We start from the raw sequence: 19,755 nt of genomic DNA, 5'->3' as shown, positions 1-19,755 counted from the left end.
CTTTCCTAAAATTTTTAAACACAGCTCAAATCTAAAATGGGCAAAAAGGCATTTGCTCTAATCTTGAGATAGCTACATTATTTTAATGTTTAAACACAGAGTCAAAAGGATCAGAAAATATTTCAATTCTAATTCCACTACTCATTTTCCCCAACATTTTATGAATCTCTTTACTTCCTCCTGTACACAGAACAAGTACTAGCACAGCTCCTGGAATATAGTAAGCACCAATAGTTTTTTTAATCCTCACCTGAGGATATTTTTTTCCATTGCTTTTTCAGAGGGAGGGAGGGAGGGAAGGAGGGAAGGAGAAACATCGATGTGAGAGACCCACATCGATTGGCTGCCTCCTGCATGTGCCCCAACCTGGGCCAGGGATCGAGCCCACAACCAAGGTACGTGCCCTTGGCTGGAATCAAACCCAGGACCCTTCAGTCTGTGGGCTGACACTCTAACCACTGAGCCAAACCAGCTAGGGCAACCAATAGTTGTTGAATGAATGCAAACAGACTATTGATATTGCATGATCTAGTGCCTTTTACTTTAAGATTATTATCAAACATACACAGATTTCAAAGTGCTGTACTTCACAAAGAGAGAGTGTATGTGTGTGTGCTCAAAGAAAATATCCAGACTTCATTACACTCAGGAACAGAATAGACATACTTCTGGAATCCTTTGTAGGATGAGAAAGACCTATGTTATGCTAATAATCTGAATAAAAACCTCAGGAACTCTGAATCTGCTCACCTAATATTGTATATTACAACAAAATTCTAATATAATATTAAAACAAGTCTCCCTTGTTGAATCAGCACCTCCACTTGGCACAGAATAATAAAACCAATAATTTTAGTGATGAGTAAAATCAGATTGAAAACTTGAGGAATTAAACACTTTCATGATTCTCACTTAATATTACTTTCAACCACTTTTAAATCTAAAACATGTAAATTAAGACTAGCAATAAAAGCTAACTTGCTGAATTTTCCTTTTACATGTTATTAAACAAAAAGTAAATGTACCATTATAGTTTCATATTACATAGGCAATCAAAATATAATTTTTTCAAACCAACAAGTCCAAGATACAAAATTTCCATTCCTCAACCTAGCTGTCTTGAACTAAAAAGATTAATTCCTCTAAACATTCAGTAGTGAACATATGACAAGATAAGAACCTAATAACTGGCACTATAAATTACAATCAGGGAACCGACAGCTTAATAAATTTGTCTGAGAATGAACTACCTCACACTACCGCTTAAATTACAGAAGATTCAGCCCTGGCAGTGTGGCTCAGCAGTTAGATAGTCTGGTCTGCACAATGAAGGGTCGCAGGTTCAATTCCTGGTCAAGGGCATGCACCTGGGTTGCAGGTTTGTTCCTGAGCCTCAGCTGGGGCAGGTGTGGGAGGCAGCCAATCAATGTGTATCTCTTACATCGATGTTTCTCTCTCCCTCCACCTTTCCACTCTCTTTAAAAAATCAATGGAAAAAATATCCTCAGGTGAGGATTAACAAAAAACAAAAACAGCCCAGCTGGGGTGGCTCAGCAGTTAAGCACTGGCATGCCCCAGTTTCAGGCTTGATCCCCAGTGGGGGGCATGCAGGTGGCATCGAATCAATGACTCTCTCATCATTGATGTTTCTATCTCTCTCTTTCCCTCTCCCTTTCTCTGAAATCAATAAAGATATATTTTTCAAAAAAAAACCAAAATACCCACAAAAACAAAAAACAAGAGGCTCCAACTCTACGGTCCTTTGCTGTAAGCCAACCTTTTTTTTTTGTTTTATGAAACAAAAAATATCTCCATGATTTTTAACATGTACAAAAGCAGAAAGTGGCAAGAAGAAAAAGCCTATGATTACAATTCCTTCATTCAACAGTTACTGAATAAATATTATGTACCAGGCACTGTTGTAAACACTCATGGAAAAGGAAGTAGCAGTAAGAGTGGTGAGGAAGTGAGACATTTAAAGGCATAAAGGAAAAACTGCCTAAAGGAAAAGCAAACCAAGGTTGAAGGACAAAATTGAATCTTGCAATATACGAAAAGTACTATGCTAAAGCAGTGACTAATAAGAGAAAAGAAGAGTGAATAATAAAATAGGAAAATGTTTTCCTAGAAGACTAAAAGGCATTCTCAACGAAGACAAAACAGTTACCTATGGGACATTTTGGACATCTACTGAAATATTTTGGTTGTCATAGCTATTAAGAAATGCTACTGGCATATAATGCACAGGAGCCAGGAAAGCATAGGAAACTCCAGCACAAAGAAATGACTCTATTCTTAAATTTCACATGGACAGTTAAGTAGTTAAAAATATCTTTATCATTATCAAAGCCTAGGACCTAACTCCATTGTACTTATAAACACCAAGTCTTCCACATAATTTTAATATGCACTAAATGTCCAGAAAAACCACCACTGAATAAAGTGAGAGAAATTATACTTCATTTGTACCTTTACCAAGAATTATTCACCATTCTGCTGGTTTGCCTCTCACAGTATTTAAGTTGCAAATACCCTTAATAGCAGTCCACTCAGGTAGCTAGTATGTCTATGCTTGGTGCCAATACAATATAGATATCTTCCCTTTATGGACACCTGAGTATTTACAGATTGAAATGTATGTTATTTTGTCTTACATTATATTCTTTTTATTTATCTTTTATCTTACAGCTAATTTTTAAAAAACCATATGTGTAGCCTGGCCAGCGTGGTTCAGTGGTTGAGAGTCGACCCAGGAACCAGGAGATCACCGTTCAATTCCTGGTTAGGGCACATGGCCAGGTTGTGGGCTCCATCCCCAATAGGGGACACAAGCAGGAGGCAGCCGATTAATGACTCACTCTTATCACTGATGTTTCTTTCTCTCTCTCTCTCCCTCTCCCTTCCACTCTCTGAAATCAATAAAAACATTTTTTAAAAAAACAAAATGTATGTTCAGGAAAGTTGTTATTACCTATGAATTTCCTTTCATTAAAGGGACCATTTCAAAATATATATTATAAAAAGAGGGCACTAGATCTGACAGGTTTGAGAACCATCAGGCTAGAAGATCAGCATCACTGTAGGATACCTGCAGGTCTCAGTTCACCCAGAAACAAAGTAGAAAAGGGCATAGAACTATAGGATTTCTTCTTTCTTTCTTTTGAGAAAGTAAACTCTACGCATAGGGAAAAGTAAATATAAAACATTTACTGGAAGACAGTTCTCTAGGTTTAATATCTATTCAAATCTGCACATAAAAGTGAGCAGCAAGGACGTGAAGAACTTCCCTGTGACACTTGTTGAAATTATCAGGAAGAGAGATTACCTATTTTGGCAGATTTTCAAGAAAAACAAAACTGCCTATTTTGGGAAATGGGGCTGGACAACCTATTTAACATACAAAAAATGTGCCTAGTTTACAAATCACCAGAGCCAACTATTTGACAACAGTCTTCTGGAGACCTCTAAGGAACTATGAACTGCTAACAATTAAACTTAAAAAGATTTTCAAAATCTTTCAGAATCTAACCTACACTTCTGCATGTGAAACTATAAGAACTACCTCAAATGTTTCTACTACAGTAAAGGCCCTATCTCTCTACAATTAAGAGCTGCTCATTCCTACAATACCTTTCAATCAAAGATGATATATGTCAATTTCTCTTAATGCTCATTATTCAAGCTTCCAATAAGGGCACCTCTGTATCAATTTACAGTGGGATATACCATTATAAACCGACTCAGATGACTCGGCATGAAGAATTAGTATTAGAACAAGATAAAACTTTACGCTCTCCACCAAGTTCAAAGAAACAAAGTTTAACCACAAAATCTCCTGGGCTAAGAGGTATAAGAGAAACACAGAAAGTAAAACTTGACTAATGCTAAAATGAGCTACAGAAAAACTGAAAGTTAGGCTTGTCGTCTGCTTTCTGTTTTATTTTCAAACTAGAATTTCCAGATGCCTTAATAAGCTGCATGCGTGCTACCACTCCAATTAATTCCCAAATAACAAAAAATTTGGATACTTTTCTTTCAGAAGTTACCCTACAATGTGTAACTTGAGAGGAGTGATTCAATTCCTCTGGTCTCAGTAACCACAAAGAGATAAAATGACCCCAACAGTTACTGCTATAAATGGAATAGCAACCACTAACCACTATTCTAAACGATCCCTCCCCATCAGCACTTTGGCTAAAATTATATATGGCCTCAATTATTCTGCTGAAAATTCTCATCAGGATCCCAAAATTAGAAATCAAAGCTGTATCAGAACAAAACCTTAAGCACCACTGACTTAAGACTTAAGAAGGCAATGAATACCCCTTTATCCTCCTACACCAAGGTTCCTCAACCTCAGAACTCCTGATATTTTGGGCCGGTTAATTCTTTGTTGTCGCGGCTGTCCAGTGTATTGTAGAATGTTTAGCAGTTCCCTGGCCTTACAGCTATGCCTAAATCAACCCTCTACCACCTCATCCCACCCCCCTGCAGTTTGAAAACTAAAAATGTCTACAGACATTGTCAAATATCTCCTGGAGAGCAAAACTGTCCTTGGCTGAGAAACACTGCTCTGTGCTATTTCCTGTACTGCTCATTATTAAGCTGTGGAGAGATGAATAAGAAGTCACCATCCACAGGCTTTTTTTTTTTTTAAAGATCAACTCAATTTTTGTTTTGTTTTGTTTTGTTTTGTTTTGTTTTGTTTTGTTTTGTTAATCCTCACCAGAGGATATTTTTTCCATTGATTTTTAGAGAGTGGAAGGGGGAGGGGGGAGAGGAAGAGAGGGAAGGAGGGGGAGGGAGGGGGAGAGAGATCAATGTGGGAGAGACAAAGCAATCCATTGCCTCCCAAATGCAACCCAGGTACTGCCCTTAACCAGAAACTGAACCCTTCAGTGCACGGGCCAATGCTCTAACCACTGGACAACAACCAGCCAGGGCAGCACAGGCTTATTATTCTTAGACCCCTTCTAACTTGACTATAGAGAGTAAGAAGCAACCCACACCTTCTTTCCTCTTCTAAGATGGCCATCTGAAAGACCTCTCCCTGAACTAAACATACAAAAACAGTGTTAGCACCCAATCAGTACTTCCCTCCAAAATACAAAAAATTTCATCTGCAGTTAGTTTAACTTTAATTCTTCCCCATACTGAAAAAGTCCCACAGATTTTCCCATTATATACATGTCTATCAGTAGAATTAAGACTAAAACGAGCCTTCTACCCATAAGAATACATCTATCTTATTTCTAGGTCCTTGCAGGCAATATATTTACTGACACTGTATGTTCAAACCTCATGTGGTAGTACCTACATTTCGTACCACTCAAGCCTTTTAGATCTCACAACACTAAAGCCACTACAAGAAATACTTAATAAGCAACTGCTATATAGAACCAGATTGATACTAATGAAATAGACTTTTCAGCTGATAAGTCACCAATAACAGAATTAAAACCTCTCACACCCAGCTCAAATTACAAAATTCCTTCCCCCAGTTCAACAACATGCTAACTTTACTTAAACAAAACTCTGGGATCTTCCTAAGAATCATGCAATGTAAAAAGCAAGGTTAGTGAGCTTAGAGTTTTGAGTCACAAAGTCTTTACGAAATCTACTTTTTAGCTACTCTTATTAATAATGAGTGGTTAAAAAAGTTTTCCTGTATTAGAGCCATAACAAGTACAGCACAATGATAATGACTTGTGGAGCATCTAATAAAAAAACAAGCTAGAAACATTACTTATTGATAAGGTTGACATTTTATTAGATCAAAGAAGGTGATATAATAAGGAAATGGGAGAGGGAGAAAGCCTGCCAGTTCCTTCAGGCAGAGCCTCAGAGGTAAGCAATACACTGGCAGTCCTTAGTTAGACTGGTCTCTTATCTGGATTTGAATACTCTGATCTCTATAAACCACATAAGAACCACCCTCATCAAAAGTAGTTTACTCTGCATATGATTTATCTCACCTCTTTAATGGTGACTACCAGATTCAGCCTCACAAAGTAATATTCCCTGGCCTTGATTTTAAAGGGGGAGAAGGGAGTGCAGGGATGGAATGACACCTTTACATCCTGTGACAAAGCCCTCTGTGGTGCTACCCAGTCAGCCCTCGATGTAGCATAGTAACTCCATCAGTTTTGACTTTATATTGTCTCTCAATAGGATAATCAGGTGAGTTAGAAGCTTCTGGTGTTTTGAAAATAATTTTAAGTTACTTAATTTCTTCTATCATCTGATGACTCAAAAATATACGTTTACTCAATCATATATAAAGTTTAAACCCTGGGATTTCAGACCATATAATCAAAACCTCTTATTTTAAAATCCAAGTTTAGTACTCACTAAACTTTACTGAAATTATTTTCACTGTAAATAGGAAAACATTCTTAAATACATAAAGAAATTTCTAAACCAATACTTGTAGAATAGAGACTCTTTTTTGAAACCTAACATAACAACACTACTGAATATTATTTTCATTTTAAAATTCTCTTCATGGTTTCCCCACATTTCATGTCTTCTTTCTACATGAAACTTTTTATTCTTTTATCTGAGAAGATCCAAACCAAAGATACACAAAGTTAAAATGGATGGCTCAGGATTAGGAGTAAGGAGCGTTAGTTCACCAAATTAACTCAACCAAATGTGGCTTGACCTATATAGCTTTAGGCATATTCCAACCTCTCTCAGAAATTATAACCAAAACCATTTCTTCTAATACAGACACTAAAGTTAGCTGGGCCTGTTAATCTTTCATAGGACTGACAAGAAAAACCTACGGGCACTTTCAGGGCAAACGTTGGGTAAGCTATTGCTATTGTCTCACATACTTCCAAATGTATCAAGAAGTGCTATATCCTAGAGATAAGGGAAGGCAGAAGCAAGAGGTTTAAAAACCTTGCAACCTAGTCCCACTAAACAAATTATGATTCCACTATGTGGTGAACAAATTGGCAAGAGATTAGGGAGCTGTGAAGCAGCCCTTCCCACTGACTGGGTGAAGAAAACTACCTAGCAATAACTCATTAAAAGCTGATGTAGCCCAGCAGGACATGGCTCAGCCGTTGAGCTTCGAGGTTCAATTCCCGGTCACGGCATATGCCCAGGTGGCGGGCTCGATCCATCGGAGGCGTGCAGGAGGCAGCCAATCAATGACTCTCTCATCATTGATGTTTCTCTCTCTCTCCCCCCGTCGCCTTTCCTCTCTGAAATCAATAAAAATACATTTTAAAATAAATAAAAGCTGATGTAAAACTCAATACTCAACCTTAGGTGTTCAGAGAGTACAGTACTCACAGGTGATGGGTCCTGTGATCCAACTTGCACAAGAGGAAAATACCCTCTTGAGATGCAAAATAAATCACGACAAAGAAAAACTTTATTCATGATGAACTGTGTCTAGCTATCCTCAGAAAGACATCCAGGTTTCCCACATTTGTCCAGCAGAAGAAATAATGCATGCCTAATGTATGATGAGTACTTACAGTGAGGGAATCTCAAATTTATATAAAAAGTTATTTTAAAAAACTTTTCAATGTTGTCCTATACATATGAAAATCATATTACTGACTTACCAGTGTTTGAGTTGGTTTTTCAGTAGCAGAGCCACCTACCTGATCATTCCTACAACCAACATTTTCAAGGTGACAGTGTGGATTAAGGATAAAGAAATGACAATGAAATAATAACCAATAATATTAAATGGCCATGAATAAAAACTCTACCCTTGACCTCACTGCACCTTTTCCTAAAAATGCATAACTATGTACTAAATGTTTCTCCCTTTACTACCTCAATCTGAATTTTACCTATCCTGTGAAACTCAATTTAAAATCCTTCTCTCACTCTTTCCCTGACCTTACCAACACTACCGCATCTCCCTTTCACTGAATCCTACGGCATATATTATCCATCTTCATTCACCTTACATTAACTTTTCCATCTTTGTCTCATCTTTCCAAAAAAACCTGTGAGATCTTTAAGGGCAGGAACCATACTCCTAGGTATTGCTTTAAGGACACCCAGCAGAGAACCTTGTATGTATGCATAAGTATTCGGTCATATTTAGTTGTGTTAGGCCTTAATTTACAAATCAGGCATCACAAATAATGTGATGCCTCCAGGCATCTAACTAAGGCTTAGAAAAACACCTAGTCTTTCAAATTATCCCTTTTCAAGAGCACTTTGCAGCGAGGACTTCAGGTGGTAAAAAGAACAGATATAAGTTGTGGAAAGTTAGACTGTTTCCTCACCGTTAAAGGTAAATAAGTGAACAACTTAAAATACCACAAGAGGTAAGTATGGTAACAGATGGATACCGGACTTTTTGTGGTGATCACTTTGTAAGGTATATAAATGTCAAATGGCTATGTTGTACACCTGAAACTAATATCGTATGTCAACCACAGTTTAAAAGAGCATTACATTCCAGGGGGAGAGGAAAAAGGCCAGAAGAACTAAGGCGCAATATTCGATGAGGCATCACATATCACTGATCATACACAGTTGGCAAATTCCAGACTCCCTCTCTGTGGTGAGAGGTCTGGGAGCTCTGATGTCCCCTGGAAAAAAATAAGGGACCTGCTCTCCTCAGCACTGAAATATGGCACAAAGCACACACGGGCATAACGAGGCAAGCAAAACTAATATGTACAGTGACAAGAAGAAAATTCTGAGAGGCTCTAAATTAAAATTACAGAGGCCTGAGAGTGAGAGAAAGAGACTGAACAATTAGCTTGTTAATAGCTGTGGACCAACTCTGACAGAAGACTGCTCACATTCCTTCCATTCCCTTCTGGAACTTCCGATTAATTTCCAGGTGGCTATTTCGGCAGATTACCCTAACTAGGCAACATGGAACTCCAGGAGCCCCTGCTTCTTGTTTATCTGTGGGCTTTCCGGACTGCTGTCCACAGCCAATCCAGAAGGGGACATTGCTCTGTGGACATTGTGCCTATCCCAGAGCTGGCTCCACTTCACCTCTCCCACCTCTCTGCCTTTAGCTAATATAAATTCTTTCACCCAGATTACATCTTTCTTGATGTATAAGAATGCTTGCACACTCCCGAGATGATGGTGGACATGTTATCTTTCCTACCAAGCTGATTTATACTCTATGCTCCAAGACCCGTCTTCTTTTTGGCCAGCAATGGCCTAATAAGCCCTTTCTTTTAAAAAGATTTTCAGCCATCTAAGCTAACATTTTTTTGTTTCATAAAATGAAACTGACTGTGAAGTTAGGGTTGGGGCAAATAGAAAAGAAAGAAAATGCCATAAAAGCCTGAAAAAGCATAACTTTTAGGTGGTAAGGTTAAAATGCCCTCTAGGTGCTTATCCATGGAACTCCACTTGTGTTTCTAAGAAATAGGGCATACAGACATGCATACTTCAGTAGGCTTTCTCATGGACTGTATCTGAGACACTATAGAGTTAAGTTGTTAGGGAGCCACCCTATCTTAAGACTGAACCTTTATACTTCTTAGGACAATCATAACTAATTCTAAAGATGGGTGGCCAAAGGATTAACACTCTCTGGCGTGGGTCTCCCTGCAGTAGCCATAACACAACCCAAGACAGCTTCAGGGTTTTGCTAGCCTGCTGGAAAAGCACTTTCTTCGCAACCAAAGCACTGCCTCTCTAGGGGCTAAGTCTGGCAAAAACGGGTGAAAACCAGTTTCTGTCAGAGGATGCAGTCCCCGGCATTCTGTCCTGGATCTTTTCATTGAAGAGACAGAATGGGGGAGGGGGGCTGAAAAGGGAGATGGAGCTGAAGACTCTGGCAGCATGACAACCTAAATAACCAAGTTGAAACAGTATGTCCTGCCTCCTTCCTAAAGCCATTTCCTTCAATAGTGGTAGGGAACGCGGGCAGTCTGCAAGTCATTAGTACACTGCTGTTTTCACTTTCACAAACCACTGAGTAACAAAATCCCCCTCCGCCCCAGTTACCTTCCAATCCTCTCTTCCCTAGAGACAACAAAAAGAGACTGTCCTTATCAATCCGCTATTTTGATTCACAGAAGATTGGGGCGGGGAGGTCTCGTGTGAGAACAGCAGCAGAAAAAGGGGGGCGGGGCGGTCATCGTGAGAAGGAGACAAGGTGAAGAGTGAAAGAATTCAGGGGAGCCCTGGCCCAGTAGCTCAGTTGGTTAGAGCATCCTCCCCACAGCCAAGGTTGCGAATTCGATCCCGGGTCACGGCACATACAAGAAGCAACCAATGAATGCATAAATAAATGGAACAATAAATTGATGTTTCTCCCTAAGAAAATCAATATATATGTAATTTTTAAAAAGAAAATTGAGGGGCGAGTTGTGAGGGGAGAACCTGCTAAGAAAGAAAAGAAGATGGGGAAAGAGGGCAAGTAGAGAGAAGAGGAGAGAGGAGAGAGGAGAGGGAGGAAGGGGCAGGTGGAGCGTCCGGGGGGTGGGGACAAGGCTGGGAGGGCGTTAGGGAACCAAGGCCCGAGCCAGGGTCTGGGGCCAGCGACCGCACAACAGTGGGCAGCAGTATCTGGGGGACCGATTTCAGGGGTGTTCCGGAAGCTTAAAACCCATTCCGAGGCTCCGGGGCGAGGAATCCACGCCCGAGTGCAGGGGACACGGGGCTCTCACCGGTAGTTTGGGGTTGACCTCGCCCTTGCAGAAGTGGCAGAAAAACCGGTGCGGGGCGACGGCGGCGCCTGCGCCGGTACCGGCCGCCGAGGCCTCCGCCATCTTTCTCTTTCGTCCGGCGGTCCGAGAGGGCGGCCGCCTCCCTCGCCGAGGCCGCTCCCTCCCGGTTGCGGTCACCGCCTCGGCCCGCTGCTGCCTCAGCGCGCCCGCTGCTCCGAGCCCGCGTCAGTCACGTCAGGGACCCGGCCCACAGAGGCGGCAGTGCCGACGCCGACGCAGGGCCCGCCTCCAGCGTCAGAGGCACCGGAAGGAGAGTCCGTCCGCAGCTCCTCCCTCAGCCGCTGGTCGGTCCTCCAACCTCCCAGCGAGAAGAAAGAAAGAGCGTCCCCGGAAACCAGCGACACTCTGGGGTAGAGCGGCCGGTAGTTTCCCTTTTTCCCGGGTCCTCCTCGGTGTCGGTCTTGCGGGAAAAGGCCGAGGGCTCCCCCTCTGCGCCGGCGGCCAGTGGGGGCGCGCAAAGCCGAGGGGAACTTGGCGTTAGATTGCAGTGACCCAGAGGTTAGTGGAAAACGCTGTCTGAACCGGGCGGCCCTGTCTCTAGACCACGGGACTCAGTCCCGAACTGGGACCCTACATCCCGGGAATAGAGAGGCAGGACCAAGCTCCTTGGAAGCCCTCTTCTGAGATAGCAAAGGGCCTGGGGATGCTTCCCTGAAGGGCTGCGGGATGGGGTGCTGAAGCTGAGAGGCAAAGACTTGGCTTCTGAGGAATTGGAAAAAAATAAATGAGCAAACCAATGTTTGGTAGCACTTGTGATTAAAAAAAAAAAAAAGGCAGTTATATAGTCAATTAAGTGTGTTTCTGTTTGTGTCTACTTTGTCAAAAAGTAGAAATTTCAGAATTGAATACTGCCCTGCAAACAACGTACCTCATCTCCTATTGGAAACACTGTTGCAAAGCTTTCCTTTATCTCTTAATTTCTTTTTCTAAATTGTCATTTCCTTTATGGACTGGGAAAGACACGGCCTGTTCACTCCCAATAGGCTGTGAAGTGGCCTTAAATTCTTCCAAACAATGAACTGTAGAATTGAAGGTCTGTCACATTGCAAAATCACTACACCCAATCTCTAAAGAAAGTTAGAATCAGCCCAGCCGGGGGTGGCTCAGCGGTTGAGCATCGACCTTTGATCCAGGAGATCGAGGTTCTATTCCTGGTGTGATTCCCGGTCAGGACACATGCCGGGGTTGCGGGCTCGATCCCCAGCAGGGGGTGTGACTCTCTCATCATTGATGTTTCTACCTCTCTCTCTCCCTCTCCCTTCCTCTCTCTGAAATCAATAAAGTTTTTTGTTTTTTTTTTAATTACACACAATCCCATAAAGATAAATGTGATCTATAGTCACATTTATCTTTATGGGATAATAGTTTTTTTCTATTCATACTTTTTTTTCTTAAATTTTCCTCTATATTTTGCTTTGTAGCCTGCTTCTTTTACTTAATGAATAATTGGCTATGCTAATATTATACAAAAGTGTTGGAGTAGCATTCCATTGTATGGGTGGACCATAATTTATTGAATTAATTCCTTATTGTTAGACATTAGGTTGTTTCCAATATACTAGTATTCTGAAGAGAACTACAGTAACATGTTTTTGTTATTTCCTTAGAACAGAGTATCCAAAATGAAATTATTAGGTTGAAGATAGGCAAGATTTTAAGGCTTTTGATATATAATGTCAAATCACATGACAAGTCACAAACTAAGTGAATTTATACTCAGCAGCTCTATACCCAACATAAAAGAAAAACTTTCCAGCATACAGTTTTTTTTATTTTTTATTCTAGCTCTGAAACTCCTTAGTACAATGACTCAAGCAGAAATTAAGCTGTGTTCTTTGTTGCTGCAAGAACATTTTGGAGAGATCGTGGAAAAAATTGGAGTCCACCTAATCAGAACGGGCAGCCAGCCACTAAGAGTAATTGCCCATGACACAAGAACATCACTGGATCAGGTATGTTTGGATGATACTAATTTGCTTTTATTTTCATGAATTTCTTTTACCTACCTTTGAATAGTTATTCCCCACCCCACGAAATGGAAAGGGAGAAAGCCTGCCCCAGGAGCAGAACAGTATTACTTATGGGGAGAGAGGATGAGATGTAGGCCCCAAGGTTCTGCTTCTCCAAGTGTTCCTCGCTCATCATTGCTTCTTAAGCAGACCTTTGCTCTTCCTTTGCCATACTTCCTTTATTCATAATGAGTCTGTGCATCTCAGTACTACCTTTAAGGAATGAGAATGATAGAGGGGAAGTAAGTTGTACTTTGAAAGACAAAGATCAGAGTTTATAAGCATCATAGCAAGGAATCTTCCTGATTGCTCCAATTCATGTGTGATTCTTACTATTCTAACGGAAGGAGGAAGGCAGCACAGAGATTCTTATCCAGCCGTCTCCTGAAGCTTGGTAAACTGTTGGGCAAAAATTGCCAGCAATAGCCCAGCTGGCGTGCTCAGCAGTTGAGCATCACCCTAGGATCCAGGAGATCGCAGTTCGATTCCTGGTCAGGGCGCATGCCTAGGTTGTGGGCTCGATCCCCAGTGGGGGGCGTGCAGGAGGCAAACGATCAGTGGCTCTCTCATCATTGATGTTTCTCTCTCTTTCCCTCTCCCTTCCTCTCTCTGAAATCAATGAAAACTTTTTTTTAATGCCAGTAATAAAGAGCTGTGTCTTCAGATCTTTCTCCTCTTTGTTTCGGGTCCCGTCCAGGTGAAAAAAGCCCTCTGTGTTCTCATCCAGCACAACCTGGTGGTTTACCAGGTGCACAGGCGCGGGGTGGTGGAGTACGAGGCCTCGTGCAGCCGGGTGCTGCGAGTGCTCCGGTACCCCCGTTACATCTACACTGCCAAAACACTGTACAGCGACACAGGAGAGCTGATTATTGAAGAGCTGCTGCTGAATGGCAAAATGACGATGTCGGCGCTCGTGAAGAAAGTGGCAGACCGGCTCACAGAAACTATGGAGGGTTAGTACTGCACCAGCAGCTGTCAACAAAAGCATAGATTGGCTGGCTGCAGGAGCAGACCCTCAGCTCTCTGAGGCCATCTCACCTGCCTCTTTCCTCCTGTTGTACAGATGGTAAGACCATGGACTATGCTGAGGTATCAAGCACATTTGTGCGACTGGCAGACACGCACTTTGTGCAGCGTTGCCCATTGGTGCCTGTCACTGAGAATTCAGACCCTGGGCCACCGCAGCCTGCCCCCACTCTTATCATCAATGAAAAGGACATGTACCTGGTTCCTAAACTGAGCTTGATAGGTAAGGAATTTTGACCCCTGGAACTATGATTTGCCCTAATTGTGGATCCTTCCTCAGTGATTGTTGAAGGAATGAATGAATGAAGTGAGCAGTTACCAAGTATTTACTCTGCCAGATACTGAGGTGTAAAATATGAAAAACCATTATGGTCCCTGCCTTTTGGGGGTTTAAGGCTAGTACAGGAGACTTACATTAATTAAATTACCAAATAGGTGTATCACTAACAAACTGTAATAAGTACTATGAAGGAAAAGTGTGAGGTGTTTTGAAAATATCTAACGGGACTGGAGTTATCTGGGAGTTTGTGGCACATGCTTCTTTGAGAAAGTGGTATTTGAGCTAAGATTTGAAGCAGAAGTAGGAACCAGCTGGTGAGGTAAGGTATGAAGGGGTACAGAGGATAAGCATTTTTGGCAAAGGGAATAATATGTCCTGAGGAAAAAACAGGGAATTTGAGAAAGTGAACGAAGGTCAGTTAGTTAAAGCGTGGTGTGCAAAGGAAAGAGCCCTGAGAATAAGGTTAGGGAGGTAGGCAGGGGCTAGATCCCACAAGACCTCGTAGAGTATCTGTTCTTTGTCCTAAGAGCAAAGGAAAATCACTAAAGGATTTTAAGCAGAGAAGTGACATGATCTAATTTGCATTTTAAAAGATTTTTCTATGCACAGAAAGGGTGAGGCAAAGGTAAATGTAGACAAACCAGTAAAAAATTATATATAGAAATAGTGAGGGCCCTAGCTGGTTTGGCTCAGTGGTCAGAGTGTCATCCCATGGACTGAAGGGTCCCCTGTTCGATTCTGGCCAAAGGCACATACCTCAGTTGCAGGCTTGATCCCTGGCCTCAGTTGGGGTCAGGGACGCATGCGGGAGGCAACCAACCAATTGATGTACCTCTTTCACATCGATGTTTCTCTCTCCACCCCACCCCACCCCACCCCCACTTTCTCTGAAAAGCAATGGAAAAAATATCCTTGGGTGAGAATTTGAAAAAGAGGGGGAAAAAGAAGTGGTGAGGAAGACAAGTATCAAGAATGACATCTATGTGTCTGAAGTGCATATGTGGGAGGAGGATGGTGCTGTTCACTGTGAAAGGAAACATTAGAGCAGGAGCAGTTTAAGGGTTAAGATTATGAATTTCTTTTTTAACATGTTGAATTTCAGATAACTTCATCATTTACCTGAGTTTCTTGTAGCTACTCCGCCTCCTGAGCAACTCTAAACTAGAGGAAGCTACAGATGTCCTTGGGATAGGGAGACACCTGCTCTCATGTTTGGTCATGTCCTGTCATCATATGAGATGAGCCTAACTATTCCAACTGTTTCATTTGCAGGGAAAGGTAAAAGGAGGAGATCGTCTGAGGACGATGCTACTGGGGAGCCCAAGGCCAAGAGACTAAAACATACCACAGATGATAAAGAGGTAATGGGGCTTTTTGATTAGGAGTCTCACCCTGAGGCAAGCCAGAAGAGCAGTAAGATAAGCCCCAAGAGGCTTTAAGGGTTCCTGGGTTGAGAAGCAGTAGGATTATGAACTTCATTAAATATTAGCCAGCAATAGACTAATGAAGAGTGAACTCCATTGCTGTCTCCCTTCTGAGGCTTTAACTTATTTCAGTCATTGGACAGAGGTAGCAGAAGTATGCAAAAAAAGGGCCTAGGAAAAGTTTATGTTATTCAGTATATCTGGAACATAAAGACCCGTGGGAACCAGTGGTGAGGAATGAGTCTAGAAAGATATATGTAAGCCTGAGCTTTTATCTTCAAATGCCTTCTCAGCATCTCTATAAAGATGTCTAATAAGCATCCCAAATTTAGTATGGCCAAAACAGAATAATTGTTTTCCCCACCCAAATATTTACTCTCTCAGCTTTCCTCTTCTTAGTAAAGGATCTAGGCCAGCCACCTCTAGGACACCACCACTTGCCTAGGCCAAAATCCTAGGAACCATCCAATCTCCCAGTAAAACCTGACAGCCCAATTTCCAAAATTACCTCAACTCCAACTATTTCTCACCATTGCCACTGCTATCATCCTAGTCTAACCACTGTCAGCTGTAGTCAGCACTTTGCCAACACTCTCCTAAATCGTCTCTCCACCTGCATTCTTACCTATTTAACTTTCTAAGTTTTTTTTAATTCCACCATATCACTGATTCAGACTCCTTTAATAGCTTCCCATTACTCTGAGAAGACACCCAAGTCTTGACTATAGATTATTAACCCTTATATGAGCAGGGTCTTTACAAGATCTGCTAGAGACAAGGCTCTCCCACCTCAGCTCTTTTCATTTTTCCTCTTGTTCACTGTGTTTCAGCTTCTTTCTTTCCATTCCTCAGACATGTCGAACTCTTTCAAGTCTTCAGGCTTTTGCCTTTAGTATTCCTTCTGCTTCAAATGCTTTTCCCACAGATCTTCATGTAGTTGCCTCTTTTTAATCGCTCAGATCTCAGCTCAGATGCTGTTCTCCTACAGCTCGTGCACCATTTCCCACCCTCTACCTAAGGCACTACCATGTTTTTCCATTTTACCTTCACAGCCTTTATAAGTAGCTAAGATTATTTTTTATTTGTTGTACATGTTTGTCTTTGTGCTCGGTAGACTATAAACTCCTCAAGGGTAGTATCTTGACCCTGGCACCTGGAATACTGGCAAGACATCAATAAATACTTCTTGACTAAAAGGTGTAGACTTTATTCTGCAGGCCAGGGGGAGCCACTGGTGGATGTTAAGCAGGGGAAGGAAATGGCTAGATGTGTGTTTCAGAAAAATTACTGTAGTACAGTGGTTCGTAACTTGTATGGATTTCAGAGAGTCCACCTATGTTAGTGCATATGCATTTTTCTGTAGAGCACTTCTTCAAGGGAATTGTGCCCCAAAAAGGTGAAACAGCACTGTTCTCTGAGCAATGGGGAGAAAGATGCAAAGGGAACAAGATTTAAGCAGAAAACCCAAAACCCCCTTTTATAGTGTCCACTATATTAAAAAGAAAACTGAAAAGCAGTTAGGAGGCGCCCTGACCGCAGTTAGGTGGCTCAGTTGGTTGGAGCACACACCAGAAGGTGACAGGCTCAGTTCAGGGCACATATCTGGGTTGCAGGTTCAGTCCCTGGTTGGGGCACGTTTGGGAGGCAACCAATTGAAGTTTCTTTCACACGTCAGTGTTTCTTTCTCTCTCTCTCTCTCTCTTTCTCTCTCTCCCTCTCTCTCCCTCACTTTCTTCTCTCTAAAATCAATTTTTTTAAAAAGGCTATTGTAGTAATCCGGGTAAGCCATGATTAGAGCCTGAAATAAGGTAATGATAGTCAAGATACAGAAAAACAGACATTTGATAAATATAAAGACTAAATAGAACTTGGTAATTGGATGGTGTATGAGGGAGAACAAGGGGTTGGGGATGATACTCAAGTTTCTAGCTTAAGAAATTGGGTCGGTTATAGTATAATTAGCTGAAAACTTTGAAAAAGAACAGTTTTGGGGAACAGATGCAAGTTCAAATAGGCAGTTGAGTCTATGCTCTTGGAGCTTTGTAGAGAGTTCTAGAATTAAGTGATATATTTGGAAATGTATCAATAGTTAAAGCCTTGAGGGCAGGTAAAATCACCGAAGTAGAGCCTGGCTGGTATGGCTCAGTGATTGAGTGTCGACCTATGACAGTTCATTTCTCAGTCAGAGCACATGCCCTTTTTCAGGCTCGATCCCCAGTGCAGGAGACAGCCAATCAAAGACTCATCACTGTTGTTTTTATCTCTCTCCGTCTCCCTTCCTCTCTCTGAAATCAATAAAAACATACATATTTTTTTAAATCACCTAAGTAGATATGTAGAGTAAAAAGAACCCTGAGGAACACCGTATTTATATGTGCCATCTGGAAAAGGAATCTGCAGACTGAGGAAGAGTAGTCAGAATGGTTAGGAGGAGCACCAAGAAAGAAGTGTCATGAAATCCAAGGGGCCACATAGCATTAAGAAGGAAAAAATGTCCAGCCATGTCATACGCTTCAGAAGGATCAAAAAAGATCAGAATTGGAAAGTATTCTTTGAACTTAGCAACAAGGAGGTCCTCAGGGACCTTGGCATTTCAGCGCGGTGGTGGAAATGGGTTGAGTACATCTGTGGAGGGATACAGCAGGGATTGTCACCTCTTTGAGAACACTGACTATGACAGAAATGGAAAGGAGAAAAGGCATACTGTTGAAGAATTATTATTTTAGAGTAGAAGAGATTTGGACAAGGTAAAGGCTGGTGGGAAAAAAAACAGTAAAGAAAGAGAGGCTGAAGATTTAGAGAGGAGGGAACACTGAGCTGGGTCCCTGAGCATGCAGGAGAGGGTAAGATCCAGCATGCCAGTACGGGCATTGAACTTAGGTAAAAGGAGAAACATTTTGTCCACTGTGATAAAAGTGGAATTTTGAAAGAAAATAAATGTGGGGATAAAGAAATGAGAGGATGTGTGCACAAAGTTGAGTGAGTTTGGGCCTAATGGCTTGTGTTTTCTCTCGAAATAAGATGCAGGGTCATCTGCTGAGAGTGAGAAGGGTGGGGTAGGCAAGATTTCAGGATACTGGAGAAACGTTAAAATAGAAAAAGGCTAGAGGTTGGTTCAGGGACTCTGTTTGAAGTTTGAGACTGAGCTTATTGAGGCACTAGTCCACATGAGTGGATACTTAATCCTTTCCCCTCCTCAGCCCATTCCAGATGATGGAATTTATTGGCAGGCCAACCTTGACAGATTCCACCAGCACTTCCGAGACCAAGCCATTGTCAGCGCTGTCGCCAACAGGATGGACCAGGTGATACCTAAGTGGGTGGGACAGTGGCCAAATGGACATTCTTACTTGACAGATGTGGCCATTGGCATTTAGCCAGAGCCAGCACAGCAGAATGAATTCTGACTTCCAGTTTACTTTTCAAATCCAGACCAGCAGCGAGATCATAAGGACCATGCTTCGAATGAGTGAGATAACCACACCCTCTAGTGCCCCCTTCACGCAGCCATTGTCTTCCAATGAGGTGAGTTTCATGTTGTGCTATTTTTCTGACAGGCTCTTGGATATTATAACGTAAATATTATACATACAGCCTGAATTAGGTTGAGGTTTGAGCCTTGAAAGAGTCTTCGTTGTTTGAGGTGGGACAGGGATTCTCTTCAAGTGATAGGCACTAAAATATTTGGTCTCTTGGAGAATATTTTCTCCATTGCTTTTTCAGAGAGAGTGGAAGGGAGAGAGAGAATGAGAAACATCGATGTGAGAGAGACACATCGAATGGTCGCCTCCCACATGCGCCCTGACGGGCTGGGATGGAGCCTGCAGTCAAGGTATGTGCCCTTGGCTGGAATCAAACCCAGGACCCTTCAGACCATGGGCCAACACTCTAACCACTGAACAAACTGGCCAGGGCTATTTTTTACATTTTAAATATTTTTTATTATATGTTTCTTAAAATATTAATGTTTAGTATATCCAATGTTTATTTATATTCTGTTACTTTCATAATTATATTTACCCATACAAAAATACTTACTAAACTTTTATATTACTTATATAAAGCTTTTTTAACTTATATAACAAAAAATTAAATATAAGTTTTTTTCTGATGACAAAGTAATTACATGACCTGCATTCAAACAGCATATAAATGTATAATGTTGTTCCCCAAACTTTCAGGAATGGTGGACGTGTTATATATCTTGTGGATGGTAGTTACACAGGTGTATACAATTTTCAACACTCGTCAAATTAAACCCTTAAGATCTGTGCTTCCATATATATAACATATCTCAATTTAAATATCTATATAGTTTTGCATAATCCCAACCC

General features: G+C 41.5%; 3 protein-coding genes across 3 annotated transcripts in view; 1 reads left to right on the top strand and 2 right to left on the bottom strand.

Annotated features, from left to right (window-relative positions):
* Positions 1 to 10,965, bottom strand: part of RNF115 (ring finger protein 115) — an 82,430-nt gene extending 71,465 nt beyond the window's left edge. The window contains exon 1 of the mRNA XM_081122029.1: positions 10,623 to 10,965. Coding sequence (XP_080978155.1) covers positions 10,623 to 10,724 — 102 coding nt within the window. The 5' untranslated portion in view covers positions 10,725 to 10,965. The remainder of the gene's footprint in view (positions 1 to 10,622) is intronic.
* Positions 10,966 to 10,980: 15 nt separating this feature from the next.
* Positions 10,981 to 19,755, top strand: part of POLR3C (RNA polymerase III subunit C) — a 15,601-nt gene continuing 6,826 nt past the window's right edge. Inside the window, exons 1-7 of the mRNA XM_081122028.1 lie at positions 10,981 to 11,180; positions 12,468 to 12,634; positions 13,389 to 13,644; positions 13,755 to 13,940; positions 15,270 to 15,358; positions 18,622 to 18,726; positions 18,854 to 18,946. Of these exons, the coding sequence (XP_080978154.1) occupies positions 12,488 to 12,634; positions 13,389 to 13,644; positions 13,755 to 13,940; positions 15,270 to 15,358; positions 18,622 to 18,726; positions 18,854 to 18,946 (876 nt within the window). The 5' untranslated portion in view covers positions 10,981 to 11,180; positions 12,468 to 12,487. The remainder of the gene's footprint in view (positions 11,181 to 12,467; positions 12,635 to 13,388; positions 13,645 to 13,754; positions 13,941 to 15,269; positions 15,359 to 18,621; positions 18,727 to 18,853; positions 18,947 to 19,755) is intronic.
* PIAS3 (protein inhibitor of activated STAT 3) overlaps positions 12,764 to 19,755 on the bottom strand; it is a 26,429-nt gene continuing 19,437 nt past the window's right edge. The window contains exon 13 of the mRNA XM_081122027.1: positions 12,764 to 12,904. Within this exon, the coding sequence (XP_080978153.1) occupies positions 12,834 to 12,904 (71 nt within the window). The 3' untranslated portion in view covers positions 12,764 to 12,833. The remainder of the gene's footprint in view (positions 12,905 to 19,755) is intronic.

The sequence above is a fragment of the Miniopterus schreibersii genome (genome assembly GCF_964146895.1).
Source record: "Miniopterus schreibersii genome assembly, chromosome: 19".
Classification (NCBI taxonomy): Eukaryota; Metazoa; Chordata; class Mammalia; order Chiroptera; family Miniopteridae; genus Miniopterus; species Miniopterus schreibersii.
Note: the sequence above shows the minus strand (reverse complement) of the source record. Positions and strands in the feature narration are given on the sequence as shown.